This window comes from Schistocerca serialis, chromosome 3, assembly GCF_023864345.2.
Source record: "Schistocerca serialis cubense isolate TAMUIC-IGC-003099 chromosome 3, iqSchSeri2.2, whole genome shotgun sequence".
NCBI lineage: Eukaryota > Metazoa > Arthropoda > Insecta > Orthoptera > Acrididae > Schistocerca > Schistocerca serialis.
In genome coordinates, this window is record NC_064640.1 from 425,643,842 (window position 1) to 425,659,278 (window position 15,437).

The following is a 15,437-nucleotide window of genomic DNA, read 5'->3' on the forward strand; positions in this document are numbered from 1 at the left end:
CCAGGCGGAATGCCATCCCCGGAGAATGCAGGGGAGAGGCAAGCAACTGTGTCGTGAAGTGCGCCGCTCCCCAGGGAGACTCCCACCCCAGGGAGACAACTTTTCCAGAGCTGGCCAACTCCGGCGAGGTGGCAGTGCGACGCTGTGAAATACAGACCCCTGTGGCGAGCAAATCTGCTATGATGTCAGGAAGAGCCGCCTGCACTGTGTCTCTCACTCTAAGGGCCCGTCTCTTACATTCAGCTTCTGCATAAATTCTACAGAATATTGGTTTTCTGAAATCGTGAGGTAGAAATCTACGTAAGCCACGTAAAATATGTTCAACTAGCTTTGTTTTTCACCCGCATAACATATTTCTTTATTTACCGTTTGATAGTAGTCGTATTTTATGTGTTTCGTACGAGCTACCTGAACAGTATTTTATCTCTAGCGTATAGCTATTTTCACAAGATGCTGTTCATTAACAAATCACGTTTTTACTTACATTCTATGTACCAGCTCTTTAGCACGAATCAAAGACATCTGCTGATAACACTCATGTAATTATCCGTATAAGAACCGTCGTAATCAGTATATGAATTTTGATGTTGTGCACTCGGTAAAGTCAACGTCCGTTGCATCCGTAGGTTATTTGTGAGTTGTTGTTACCATAGACTATACAATTTCATTTCTGATTTTTTTTCATTCGTATTACTGAACTATCTAGAACAAAGAAACATACTTAAAGACTATAGGTTTACAAGAATATCGGTGAAATTTTCGATGACTTTTTCTTATGTCTCCCTTTTAGCTCAATATAATGTCAGGATGTTCCGCCATATAAGTTAAAATTTTTATTTCGTCTAAAATATTTAGCAGGTTGACATTTTAGGCGGCGTGAAGAATTGATAGGCATTATTTTATTTGTGTGTCTGTGTGTTTTTGTTCTTTAAGGTGCAACTAACTGAAAACTGGTGCGTGAAGTGAGTTTATAATGTTATGAGAAAAAGAAAGCAGTCACATTAACTGATACAGAAGTCTATGCGCTAGATATTAACGTACTGTAAACATATTTTGTCTTCTTTGATGCAGATGTCGCTCAAGATGAGCGTGGGGTTGATACTGCTGTGGCAGTAGCGTAAAAAACAAAAATGTATATTCTACGGAGCGTCTTACGTATAACTATATATCTTCCAGAACAATATTTCTGGGAATGAGTGTACTCACGGGACATAATAGGGAAGGAAACATCGGTCTCAAAATATTTACTACGACAATGTTTCTTGAGACAGAGCACACACAAGGATTGGAAAAAATGGGAAGGACATTTTGTCCTCCTCACCTGAACCATCACAACATTTAATCGATTTAGGGAAATCACAAAATATTTAAATATGGGCAATCGGGCGGAGATGCCCAGAACGGCAACCCAAAACTACTGCGCCACATCTCTTGGTCAACGAAATACGTCGGACGAGATGCACTGGCTTAAAGGGCAGGTACATTAACACATAAGGAGAGTGTTTCTTCCCTAGAAACAACATCTTTCTTTGTCTAGAAAAGACGTTTTTATCTTGCTCTTAAAAGTCATGTAACTTAGTTTAGAGTCTCCTTATAATATAACGTCTGCTACTACAAAATGAATGGATCCCCTCTGGTTAGGATGAATGCAACGAATAGGAAATTTCAAAATTCTTAAGTGTCCATATTGATGAGAATTTTAATTGAGAAAAGCGCATTTTGGAACTCCTGAAACAGCCTGGGTAAGCCACATTTGCACTTAGAATCACTGAAAATCTTGGGTAGAGAAAAACCAGTAAGTTGACATATCGTGCACATTTTCATCCAGTTATTTCATATGGATTAATTTTCTAGGGTAACTCAAGTTTAAGATAGAGAGTCTTCATTGTTTATAAATGTGCTATAAAAATAATATGCGGTGTTCACCATGATCATCTGGTAGACATCTTTTTGAAGAGTTCTGCATTCTGACTGCTGCTTCACATTACATTCATATTTATTCCCTCATAAAGTTTGTTGTAAATAATACACTGCAGTTCGAAAGGGACAATTATGTACATAATTACAATACCAGAAGGAAAAATTACATCCTTCACTCAACATTAAGGCTGTATTTTTCAAAAAAAGTTGTGTACACTGCAGCAACTAAAGCTTTTGGCCACTTAACCAGTGACACAAAATGCCTGACAGACAGCAAAATAAAATTTGAAAGCAAATTGATAATGTTTCTCCTTGATAACTGCTTCTGTTCCGTAAAAGAATTTCTGTTATTGTAATGTGTAAAAACGTGGGGTGTAGGAGTTACTAACTCTCATATGTATGTTATGAATGAAAAATTTTACAAAATTTTAGTATGTAGCCCTATTTATAAATTATTTTGGAGTGCGAATGTAAAATGACCCGCTCCACATCATTACGATACATTGTGCAAAATGATCCATGGAACATGAAACTAACTAAACAACTAAACAACAGTCAGGCAGCAGTAGCCGGCCGAGACACAAGCAGCAGCAGGGAAGTAACCGATTTTGTGACTTTTACGAGTTCCTAACCAGAAGCGAATTTGATAATACCATCTGTGTGCTTTAATAATTAAGTTTCTTGAGTTTCTGCATGTTTATTTAATATCTAATAGCCATAGGTCTCGCGTTTTCGTTTGCGTCGGAAAGTAAACCTATTTTGTGACATATTACAAATTCCTAATCAGGGGGGAATTATTTAGTTTCACCTGACTGCTTCGGTAGTTAGGTTTTTTAATCTCTGCGTAGTAATCTAACTTATTAGACACAGTTTGTGCGTTTTCGTCAGGGTCTACAGTAGAGTCGCGCAGCACTTGCTGTAGTCCGTTTATCTGCAAAGTTTATTTTTCCAGAGTCTTTAGTTTGAACAGGGACTGCGATTGTTGTGTGCAGACGCAAGCAGAGTTGGTGACACTTTGCTCTGAGCTTCAGGCTCTGATGGCTTCGGTTACACAGCCCGAAGCCGCAGTGGATGGGCACCACTGTTGTAGGCCGGCCGTGGGGATCCAACGGACGTCCAGCACGTCAGAGTCCTCCGATCGGTCCTCACCGGTAGCCAGCACAGTTACTGCACGCACTGAGTCTGGCCCCTCACGTGTGGTCGAATGGGCCCTGGGGCGTAGCAGGCGGCGAAAGGCTTCCCAAGCGGCCGCACGTAAGGCCTCCCCGCTTTGTCTGACAAACAGGTTCCAGGTGCTGTCTGTGACTGACATTGTCACTGAGCCAGATCCTATCGCCTGTCCTGTTACAGAGGAAACCTCTCAGAGTGCAAGATCCGGACAATCACAAAGGGTGGGATTATTGATAGTTGGGAGCTCCATCGTTAGGCGCGTTATGCTGTCCCTTAGAGAAATCGCTGCCAAGAAGGGAAAGAAAACCAATGTGAACTCCGTGTGCATACCAGGTGGGACATTTCAGATGTGGAATGGATCCTCCAAGATGCCATGAAGAGCACAGGCTGCAGCCAACCGCAAATGGTTGCTCACGTCGGTACCAATGATGTGTCTTGCTTTGTATCAGAAGAGATTCTCTCTGGTTTCGAGCGGCTAACAGAAGTGGTAAAGGCTGCCAGTCTTGCTTGCAAGATAGAAGTAGAACTGACCATCTGCAGCATAGTCAACAGGACCGACTGCAGACCTCTGGTACAGAGCCGAGTTGAAGCTCTGAATCAGATGCTCAGACGGTTCTGCGAACGTGTAGGCTGCAGATTCCTCGACTTGCGCCAAAGGGTGGTTGGGTTTCGTGTTGCGCTGAATAGGTCAGGTGTCCACTATATGCAGGAGGCGGCTACACGGATATCAGGGGCTGTGTGGGGAGAACTGGGCGGTTTTTTAGGTTAGAGTGTCCTGGGGAAACACAAGAAGGGCTTCAGTCACAAAGGGTGCAGACCGAAAACAGCAAGAACGAAGGTACAGAAACCATAGGTATAACAGTTGTAAATTGTCGTAACTGTGCGTGTGTGTGTGTGTGTGTGTGTGTGTGTGTGTGTGTGTGTGTGTGAAATCTTATGGGACTTAACTGCTAAGGTCATCAGTCCCTAAGCTTACACACTACTTAACCTAAATTATCCTAAGGACAAACACATACATCCACACAGTGCATGACTGCAGCGCCTCAGACCGCTCGGCTAATCCCGCGCGGCCGTCGTAGCTGTGTTGGGATAGTACCAGAGCTCCGAGCGCTAATATATAGCACTAATGCTCAAATCGTCTTAGGCACTGAAAGCTTGCTAAAGCCAGAGATAAGCTTAGCCGAAATTTTTGCGAAGAATCTAAGGGTGTTCCGAAAGGATACGCTAAATACGGTTGGTGGTGGCGTGTTTGTTGCTGTTAGAAGTAGTTTATCTTGTCGCGAGATTGAAGTAGATAGTTCCTGTGAGTTGGTATGGGCAGAGGTCATTGTTGGCAAAAGTATTAAAATAATAATTGGATCCTTTTACCGACCTGCCAATTCACATGATACTGTTGCTGAAAGGTTCAAAGAAAACTTGAGTCTGATTTCAAACACGTACCCGACTATTACGATTCTAGTTGGTGGTGACTTTAACTTACCCTCGATATATTGGCGAAAATACGTGTTTAATTCCGGAGGTACACACAAAACATCATGCGAAATTGTGCTAAACGCATTCTCTGAAAATTATTTCGAGCAGCTAGTTCATGAGCCCGCGAAAATAGTAAACAGTTGTGAAAACACACTTGACCTTTTAGCAACAAATAATCCTGAGTTAGTAACGAACATCAAAACGGATACAGGGATTAGTGAGCTCAGGGTTGTCGTAGCGAGAGTGAATATTGTAATCCCCAAATCCTCCAAAAAAAAACGAAAAATATACCTATTCAAAAAACTAGATAAAAATTCACTTGACGCCTTCCTGAGAGACAATCTCCACTCCTTCCAAATTAATAATATAAGTGTAGACCAGATGTGACTTGAATTCAGAGAAATAGTATCGACAGCAATTGAGAGACTTATACCAAACAAATTAACAAACTACGGAGCTGATCCTCCTTGGTACACAAAACGGGTCAGAACACTGCTGCAGAAACAACGAAACAAAATTGCCAACTGTAAGCAGACGCAAAATCCCCAGGATTGGCGATCTTTTACAGAAGCTTGAAATTTAGCGCGGACTTCAATGCGAGATGTTTGTAACACTTTCCACAACTAAATTTTGTCTCATAAATTGCCAGAAAATCCAAATAGATTCTGGTCGTATGTGAAGTATGTTAGCGGAAAGAAACAATCAGAACCTTCTCTGCGCGATAACAATGGAGATACTATCGAAGACAGTGCTACCAAAGCAGAGTTACTAAACGCAGCCTTCTGAAAAGCCTTCACAAAAGATGCCGAAGTAAATATTCCAGAATTCGAATCGAGAACAGCTACCAACGTGAGTAACGTAGAAGTAAATATCCCCGGAGTAGTGAAGCAACTTAAATCACTTAATAAAAGAAAGTCTTCTGGTCCAGACTGTATACCAATTATGTTCCTTTCAGTGTATGCTGATACATTAGCTCCACACTTAACAATCATAAACAACCGTTCGCTCTCCCACGCGAGTTTTCTACAAAAATCCACTACTTCATCCTTCTGTCTGTAGTATCGCCACACATTTATAAAATGCAAAATGTCCTGCCGTAACACAGCAAGCGTTGAAGTAGTAGAGTCTAGGACAGAGTGAGCGGCAGTTTTAAAATAACAGTCTGGTCTTATAGCTTGTGCGGATACTTCCGTCGGAAAAAAAATCGCAGTAGTGTAAAATCATAGTCGAAAACAATCGCAAACCAACATAAACGTCATAAAGTTTGATTTATGGTACTTTCTAAAGAGATAAAATTGAAAGCTATTTTAATTTCTTAAATGTGATTGGCAATTCCGAAACACGTTAAAACACGTGATAGATCTGTTTCATGCTTTCAACTGAACACCAAGAAACGTTCGCATCTTCAGTTCCTTCCTTCAAATAACAAGACAGGTGTTCAGTACGTTTACGTTCTCCCCATATTCTGTAAAACCGAGTGTTGCTATTTAGATATTAGGTTCTGTAAACTCTATATCAAGTCATGTCAAAAACACGAAAGAGTGGTTTAAAAATTAGACTGTCTGTTTATTTTAATGTAGTGTTCACTTTCACATCCGCTACGAATGTGAAAATTGTACTTACCTTTCGTTTTTATTTTTAGGGAGTGTTTACTTGATGGTCCACAAATGAAATAAATAGCAGGGCAACTGTAGACTACCTCAGCTCAAATGGCATTTGCTCAGGTGTTTTGCATTATCTATACTATATATCCCTCAGGTCAATATCTCTCATGATGTAGCTCGTCGTGGACGCAAAACGGCATCTACAAACCATGACAGCTGTGATGCAAAACTAATTTAATGTGGGCCTTCTGACACAAAGCGGTGAGCTGTATGCTGCCTGTAGCACTCAATTTTCATAATGTGAGAGTTTGTCCAAAGTGGCACTAGCGTTAAGTAACTAGATTCGTGTCGAGTATATCCGAATCCTGGTCCCCCCATCCCCACAAATAAGATTTAAATATGCCACGGTTTCCCTAAATTGCTTAAGGCAAATGACCGAAGGTTCCTGTGAAAATGTCAAGGCCTATTTGCTGCCCTATCTGTGTACAAAATCGCCTTGAACTCCGTTTGTGATGATCTTGTTGGTGACGTAAACCTGAACCCTAATATTACTTCAGTCTTTTAGAAAAGTGATTGATTTTTCATTGATATAAACACCATGCCACTGTTTTTGGTGTTGTGTACAGCATAAAGCTATGAAACATTTGCTAGAATTTCTCACTCTGGTGTAAATTAATTAATTAGGAAATTCAAAAAGTCACATGTTGGTATATGGACTTTTCTAAGTATATGATAAAGTGGATAAAATGAATTTATCATGTTAAGTACTAAGCGCTTATATTTTTCTGTTCATTTGCAATCAACAAGAAATATTTTTCGCGCTTGTTGCTGTCGAGAACAACAAATGTTACAAAAGTATTTTTGTGATTTCAGAATCACAGACCATCGAGGACTTCGGGGCGGCGCTACATCTGATGAGATCGGACTTGGAACACCTGCGCTCAGTCTTCATGGCTGTGGAGAACGGCGATCTGGGAATGCTCAAGAGTCTTGGAATAAAGGACTCAGAGCTGGGCGACGTAAAATTCTTCCTGGAAAAGCTCGTCAATACCGGATTCTTGGACTGAAGTGACCTACCGTGTCACAACAGTGGCTCCCCACCAGTGTTTGGCGTTTCTCAACCTCACCACAAGCTAAATTTTCCTCTATATACTGTTTCGAAACATACTTAGACTCCTATGCTTCACGTATTAATAGCCTGCTGTAACTCATGAAACATATCTTTAAATTAGTTGTCTAATATTCTCCTCTTCAGAAAATTGTTACAATGTGTAATACATAGAGTTATAAAAGTCGTTGAAAATTATTTTACAAATAGAGGTCGTAATAAATCACCATGCATGATTATAACAGTTTCTATGCTTTTACCTTTTCATAATTAATGTAACATGTAGTGGAAAACAAAACTGTGTGGGACTAAGGTCATTTCACCTTGTTATTTACTTTATAATAAAGGTGTATGCGGTCCAGTCTTAGAATATATTTCTACATTGCAATTTTATTGTGAAAATGTCCCTATTGTATCTCGGGTTGAGAAACACTGACGTGGTGTTTTATGCCAGAATTTGAAGTACGCACCATGTTGCACACATTACTACAATAATGCATTTCGATTACCCAATGTAACCAGAAATAGTACATCATAGAGGTCAAGAAGGTGAACAATAAAAAATCCATGTCAGAAACACATTCCGTCATGAGATGTTTGTTTCACACAGATAAACACATCCATACCATATGAAAGTATCGCCAGAACAGGATAAATTGCTTTTACCTCTTTGTATTGTAAATGTTACCATAGTTCGGTGATGATTTTGGAAAACATCCACCAGCCAGCACTACATATTCTATTTGTTGTAGTTTTATACACGTAGGAATGAGTAATGTGATTAACATGCTGAACACCACATCTAAAATTATATAACTGCGTGGTCCTTCTGCACTGAGATACTCTACTGACAGGTCACGTAACTGATTTCCTCTCTGGTGCGTATTACTCAGATTGTCAATGATATTTCTCTTATATTGTATCAGTCGTTTTCTTCTACACTGGAAAAGGGTGTCCTAATGATTTGATACACTTAAGGAGTGACCTCTGCCAAAGTTGTCACGCTTTGTAAATATGGCATAATGGAAATGTCTTAGTTTCCTTGTCTCCATGAAGATCTATTCAAAATAACTTATCGTCTAGTAACGTCTATCAATATAATGTATCATGTATCATCCTAATCATCCATTGTCTGGAAGTCTACTCAAGTTCACAATTATAATGAATATCTTTGCTGTGGCCATTATGTGTGTAGTCGTTCTTAGTAACTAATGTGTATCTAGATGTCACGCTTATTGTATCAGAAATATGTATTAAGTGCATGCATGTGGTACCTTCTAACTGTACAGCTATAGCCTTAATTCTTGATGTCATTTGAACATAACTGTAAAGGATGTGTAGTACAAACGTACATGAATCCTTCTGTGTGAGTAAAGACACATGAAATAGATCACTGGAATGTTTCTCAATGGAGTAATATCTCTAGCCATGGTAATGTTCCCTTTGCGTAGAATGACAAAGCTTGAACGTGAAACAAGCATGTTCATTTTATTGTGTTCTGGCTGTGATTTGTAGAACAGGAAGAACTGAAATCGCTACCATAAAGTAGCATATTTTACGTTATGTACAATTTGGAGAATATTCTCAAAACATAAGAGAGGAACATTGACTGCTAACCATGTAGAACATGTATCTTAACTGTAAATTCGTGTAGAGTTACTTTTGTTTAGGAATGTCATGTTCATCAAATCTTTTGATTTTAAGAATTTTTCTGTAAGGACAATACGTGTTCTGTCAGAAAAAACTGGGAAGTTGATATGATATTTCAAACTGAAAAGTGAATGTGTCACACTCTTTATTTTTTACTTTGCTGTAGTTCCGCAACACAGAAAGTTTAAAGCAGTAGATGTAACGTAGACACTAGACACTTCACATTTTCTTTGCTTCATCAGCTCTACACTGTGTCTAAGAATTTTAATGAAAACTCGGCGATTTACGTTACATGTTTAATTGTGAAAATCTGAAATTTAACCACTATGATACAATTCCGCAAATTACCTCTATTAACAGAAACTGTATTGACTCATGTTCGTAATAACATTCAAATCGCATTAGGAGCTAATCCAAGATATCTTCTAGCAATAGCTGTTATCCATTGATCCTGTGTGCTGTTAACTACATAGTTAACCAGCCTTGATCTCCCACATGAGTGAAAGATTAGAGTGAATATGCGACCCATTTTACCTTGAGGGAATGAAAGACAGTTTCCAGTCTTTTGGATAACCAAACTTGATCCATACCCAGCGTATGTCCTTTATGAAATGTATGACCAAAGGAGAGCTGCTTACTACTAACCTCAAATGGCAGTAGCCAGATACTTATAATAATGTTATTTTGGTTTGGTATTTGAAGGTCACTCTTACGATAAACTGTACTGTATCTCCAATTAATTATAAAGTGACTGTATATATGTGTGCTTGTTCTTCGATGTTATTTCTTTTCCACTTGTAATTTATTGAGTGTACTGGCACTAACAATTATAAGCCAATGTATGTAGATAAATGTATTCTAATTATAACATGACTAATGACTATATTTCAAACGAACCTTAACTGAAACTTTCGTAGGAAATGTGTGTATCATTCTTTAAAAGATAATCTATTTATTAACTAGCTTGCTTGTGCTGTGTTGAATCCATAAATCATCACCGTAAGGAAATAACTTCCTTTCAGGATTGAATCAAGACTGGCAGAAGTAAATATGTCAGAAGCACTGTTTTAATTAATCATAAGATGGAATGAACATGATTTTACGTATGTATATTTTTGAAGTTTTTAATTCAAATCTAGATAACGACCTGACACAATCCAACATCTAGTACATTGCGTAATCTGTGTACTATCCCTCTTCTGATTTAGAATTTTATTGATTAACAACAAGGCACTAATTAATTTTCTAGCTCCTTACTTTGTCTTCCCCTTCCCAGCACATACCAAACACATCTCAGTGACGTTTTCGTATCATTCACATATGGCGTTTATGAATGGAAATGCTGTTAGCAGGATTCTACTTCGAAGGTACTTGGGTGCATGGAGAAATACCAATTTAGATTTAATTTAAAATAAAACCAACATATAAAATATATTTTTTTTGAAAATAAATCGTGTAATATGCTAAAATTATTCTGAACTCATTTATATTTCTAATTATAAACAGAATTGGGAACAACATTAATTCCAGTTTTCCTCCAGTGTGTTTAAAAGTGTTTGCAAGATGATGTCTGTTGTAAATTTCACATTATGTGTAACACGAATATTCAGAATTCTTAGTAACGATTAAATAAGGACATTTAAGATTTGAAAGGGATGTTATAAATGAGAATAAATAATACAAAACATTTTCCACAATATTTAAATTACATATAATTGTCAGTTTTGTTCATTGTGACATTTAAGTCTTATGAATAAAGAATCTAAATTTTTAGCAAATGCGCTAGCTCTGCTTCCTTCATGTATTCACTCAGTATTATCCTCATGTGTCATCAGTCATCACGGAAGTTCTGGACTCTTGCAGGAAATTGTAAGATGGTAAAAAGGATGTATCATTGGGTGAGAGAGAAACAATATATTTGCTGCAGGTTGCGTCAAGTTAGTAGCACCCCTACCCACGGTGTGTTGGTGCGGCGCATAGGACGACGAGACTAGCTAGTAAAAAATTTCTGTTCAGAAAATGTCCATGGCTGAAGCCAAAATCATTGAAATGGCAGTTTGAACAACACAAAACGAATGATTGTAACAGAGGTTACAATTAAAATTTTCTGGAGCATGGAAAGCAATTGTGTCCCAACGTAAATATCGAGAACAGTTATGGGTTCAGATAGTGCGGTTTTATGGCACTTAGTAGCGTCTTACGCCTGTATTTTTCGTTCTGTTAAATCTGCAACTGTTTCAATGATTGCTTGCCAAATTCTTTCCTGCCAAGAAATTCGACGCACCACGAAGCAACTATCTAAATGGGACAGAAATCACTAGATGTGATTTACGTGTACAGACAAGCAAATAATTATAGTTTCAGAAGAAATGGATTACTTATTCAAGAGAAAAAGCTTCACGAACTGAGCAAGTCAGTAATGAGTTCGTCCATCGCTAGCATTGATTAACAGAGTTGTTGGATGTGCACTTGAGGGGTACCGTGCAAAAGTCTGTCCAATTGGAGCATTAGATCGACAAAATCTGAAGATGGTTGGAGGGCATTGCCCATAGTGCACCCAAAGTTGTCATCTGGGAGAGAGCCGACGACCTTGCTGGCCAATGCAGTGATTTTCAATCACAAATACAAGGAATAGAAGCTCTAGCCGTGTGCGGGCGGTCATTACGTTGCTGTTTAAGTAAGCCTAGAATGGCTTGCCATGAAAGGCACAAAATTGGGCATGGAAATAGTTTTCAAATGTGTCTGAACACCACACAGTATAACACGGAAAGAAGAGCATGCTGGAGTTAATACACAGGAAAACATTACGTAACCGTCAATAACCTCATTCATCGACACAGAGAGAAATAAGAAGGTTTAGAAACAAAATCTTTATTTGCCACAGCTCTTTCTCATACGTGGGAAACTGGATATCTCTGCACGTGCTATTATGAATATTCCACTAAAATTTTCAATAAAAGACAGAATTCAGGAACTGTATTTGTTAACATGGGTGAAAGTCGTCCTGTAACTTTCCGTTTCTTTGCCAACCGCCTTTTCATTCATCTATTCCTGGAAGAATGTTTAGATTTCAATAAAGGTCATGGAAAAAAGTGAAACTGGTCAGCGAATTTCAACATGATACTATTGGCACACACCCTTCTCCCCATGGCAGCCTCTTTTCTTCTAAATAAGCAATGCGCACTGTTTATGGCGGACTATATGTGTTTCATGCTTACCGTTATTATGTTATGTACATGTGCAAAAGGTTTCTCCAGGTCTTCTGTGGTAATGAATAACACAAAATAATCTTCTGTCAGTTTCGAAACAATCTGAGATATAATTTCTGCACACTTACCGCTGCGAGCTAATCGCAAGTCACCTCTACAGTGTTGCTGCGCATGAGGCCTTGTGTGTAAGTGCACCGTTGAGCATTACTGAGCAACTGCTTAACAATGTCGGTAATGCGCAGGAAAGGCATCAAAGCAGCAGGCAAAAAGCATTTTGTCTCATGAACGGGAGTAGGAATCAGGATTAAAAATTACGTTGCTAAGTGGCAAAGTCGTTATACTTCTATGACCTGTGGAAGTGGTGGCGGCTGTATATAAAAATATACATATGAGAACTTGGAAACACAAGACCGCACACTATAGCAAATGCAAGCAGCTGTAGTGACTATGATTGGTAAAATGTAAAAGTAGTGTGACTAGGTCCTCCCGTCGGGTAAACTGTTCGCCGGGCTCAAGTTTTTCGATTTGACACCACTTCGGCGACTTGCGCGTCGACAGGGATGAAATGATGATGATTAGGACAACACAACACCCAAGAAAATCTCCGACCTAATCGGGAATCAAGCCCGGGCCCTTAGAAGTGACATTCTGTCGCGCTGATCACTCAGCTACCGGGGGCGGACACTATCATTGGTTGAAATGCAATTAGCTGGTCTATGAACTAGTGCAGTTTGCAGTGTGAACTGGTGAATATCTGAACCAAGGTAAGCTGCCATGTGGGAGAAACAACACTCCCGCATCTTAGTGTATACAGTGTTTCAGGGTGTACTTGTCCAGAATGTCATCAGAAATTGCACTATCTCCGTGAGTGACAGAAGATGGGCAAAATAGGAAATTTCAATGTCCCTAATGGTGGTCTGATTATTATTGTCAATCTCTTCTTTACTCGCTAGGATTTTAACGGGGCGCTGGGTTACATGTCTACCATAAACATTTCCATTCAGTTAAATCCATCACCACCAGGACCAATGGTCCTAATGAATAGCGCTCGGATTGCAGTGTTAGACGTATTCCAGCTTTGCCACTGTCTTTCATGACCACTTGCACTGAGAAACGCAGGGAGAAGGCATTTACACTGTTGTGGAATCCGAAACATTACCACTGGACACATGTAACATGAGAGACCGCCATTTGCACTAATAAGGCGTGATAGATACAGGTATAGTCCCATGTTTCACGAAAAACATAAAGTTATCAGTTCTTCTAGTGATCAGTTTACACTTTAGGCTAGTAACGATATTCGCGTCTACAAAATTGTTCATACAGTGAGAAGCGGCTGCTGACACGTCTCTCATTGTCCCTTGGAGATGAACGACACGGAGCGTCCTAGAAGAACACAGAGACAATTATTTTCATCTCTCATATCACACAACAGACAAGTAAGCAGTTGACGTTGTTTAGGTTAGGAATATGCAAAGTCTAGGTTGTCTGTGGTCACATAAAATTCTTTTTTGTTGAGTAAGTTAACAACTTGTACAATCATTGAGTCAGTATGTCAAAATGGCAGTAAAAGTCATTAGATAATGTACTTTTAACCATGACCCAATAAAATATCAAAGTATCTGAAACTCTCTCCCAGGTCTGTGTGACTGACTGTCCATAAACACAGAAATTTCGAAGGACCCAACCTCTAGAATGCATTAAATCTTTTGGATGTGTTTGTGATAACACTAACAATCTCTCTCTCTCTCTCTCTCTCTCTCTCTCACACACACACAGACACACACATACACGCACGCAGCATTCTAAAATACAGATAATTTCATTTACAGAAATGCAGATGTAAATGGTTGCTTAATGACGCAACATATAACATAAACAAGCCATCCTGGAACACATTGAAAACACTGTCCTAATATTTTAGGGAGGAGTTCTAACAATTCACAAAAGACTAAAAATACTGTTATTATTTAAGAAAGAAGGCAAGTGCTCATTTAAACCAAAGATCATCCTACAGTCAACGTATAAAATGGAACTAGCTGAAATATTTTTCACTGTCATCTGTTCTTTACAAGCCATACAAATAGCTGTATCTTCGTACTGGAGCAGGTAGGTAAGTGTTAAAGACAAATACGCAAGCCACTTAACAAAAATTTATCTCTTCTCCTGGATGAAAGTAGCCCATGGTAATGTCTCCAAGTTAGCATGACGATCAGCTTCAAAGATAGCGTATTCATTTCGGACACGAATTCTGAAATCATGGTCAGGGAAAACGACTATACTGTCTAGGACATCCCCTTGCTAAGACTCATTTATTTACGTTGAACTGAATTGTGAACTGGACCCAGTTCGCCATTAAATAATTTAAAAAGAATCCTGTATCATTCAAATAACGAGAGAGGAAACATACTCAAGGCCTGAGATAAAACAATTTGCCTACATCTACATCAATACACCGTAAGGCACCTGACGGTATGTGCTTCTGGTCCCACTAAGTGATGCTATCATCCCTGTTAAATTCGCGAATGGCGCGTGGTAAGATTGATTGTCGGTTCACCTCTGTATTAGCTCTAATTGCTCGAATTTTCTCGTTATGGCGAAGCGTATGTAGGAGGAAGTAATATGTTACCTGACTCTCCCCGAGACGTACATTCTTGGACTTACAATAATAAACTTCTGCATGATGCACAGCGCCTCTCTTGTAGCGACTTCTTTGAGGGTCTCTGTAACGCTCTCTCACCGACTAAACGATCCTCTGACGAAACACGCAGCTCTTTGTTGGATCTTCCTTGTCTCTCGTATTAGCCCTAACTTCTAATGGCCCCAGAACGATAAAAAAATATTCAAGAGCCATTCGAACAAGGCTTTTGTACACCATTTCTTTCGTCAATGAGTTATATTTCCTTAAGATTCGTCGTAGGAATCTCAGTCTGGCATCTGCTTTTTTCTACGATATGTTTTGTGTGGTCATTCCACTTAAGGTAGCTCCGTGTTGTTACTCGTAGATATTTTACGGTAGGTACTCTTTCCAGAAATTTCTCATCTATTGTGTAGTTGTATAGTAGCGGATTTCTTCCACTCCGTATGCGCAATATGTTACTTTTACTGACGTCAGGGTCAATGCTAATCGTTGCATTATTCATCAATTCTCTGCACATCCTCTTTCAAATCGCTACAGTCTTCTGGCGTTGTTACCCTATTATAGAACAAAGCATCATTTGTGAACAGCCTTAAGGAGTTTCCAACACATTCTACTAGATCACTTTTATAAATTGTAAACAGTAATCTGCGTCTATATCTACA

The 15,437-nt window shown here is 39.1% G+C and overlaps 1 protein-coding gene across 2 annotated transcripts in view; it reads left to right on the forward strand.

Annotated features, from left to right (window-relative positions):
* Positions 1–10,703, forward strand: part of LOC126470305 (IDLSRF-like peptide) — a 232,013-nt gene extending 221,310 nt beyond the window's left edge. For both annotated transcript variants that reach the window (XM_050098075.1, XM_050098076.1), the window contains exon 4: positions 7,041–10,703. In XM_050098075.1, coding sequence (XP_049954032.1) covers positions 7,041–7,234 — 194 coding nt within the window. In that variant the 3' untranslated portion in view covers positions 7,235–10,703. The remainder of the gene's footprint in view (positions 1–7,040) is intronic.
* The last annotated feature ends 4,734 nt before the right edge of the window (positions 10,704–15,437 follow it).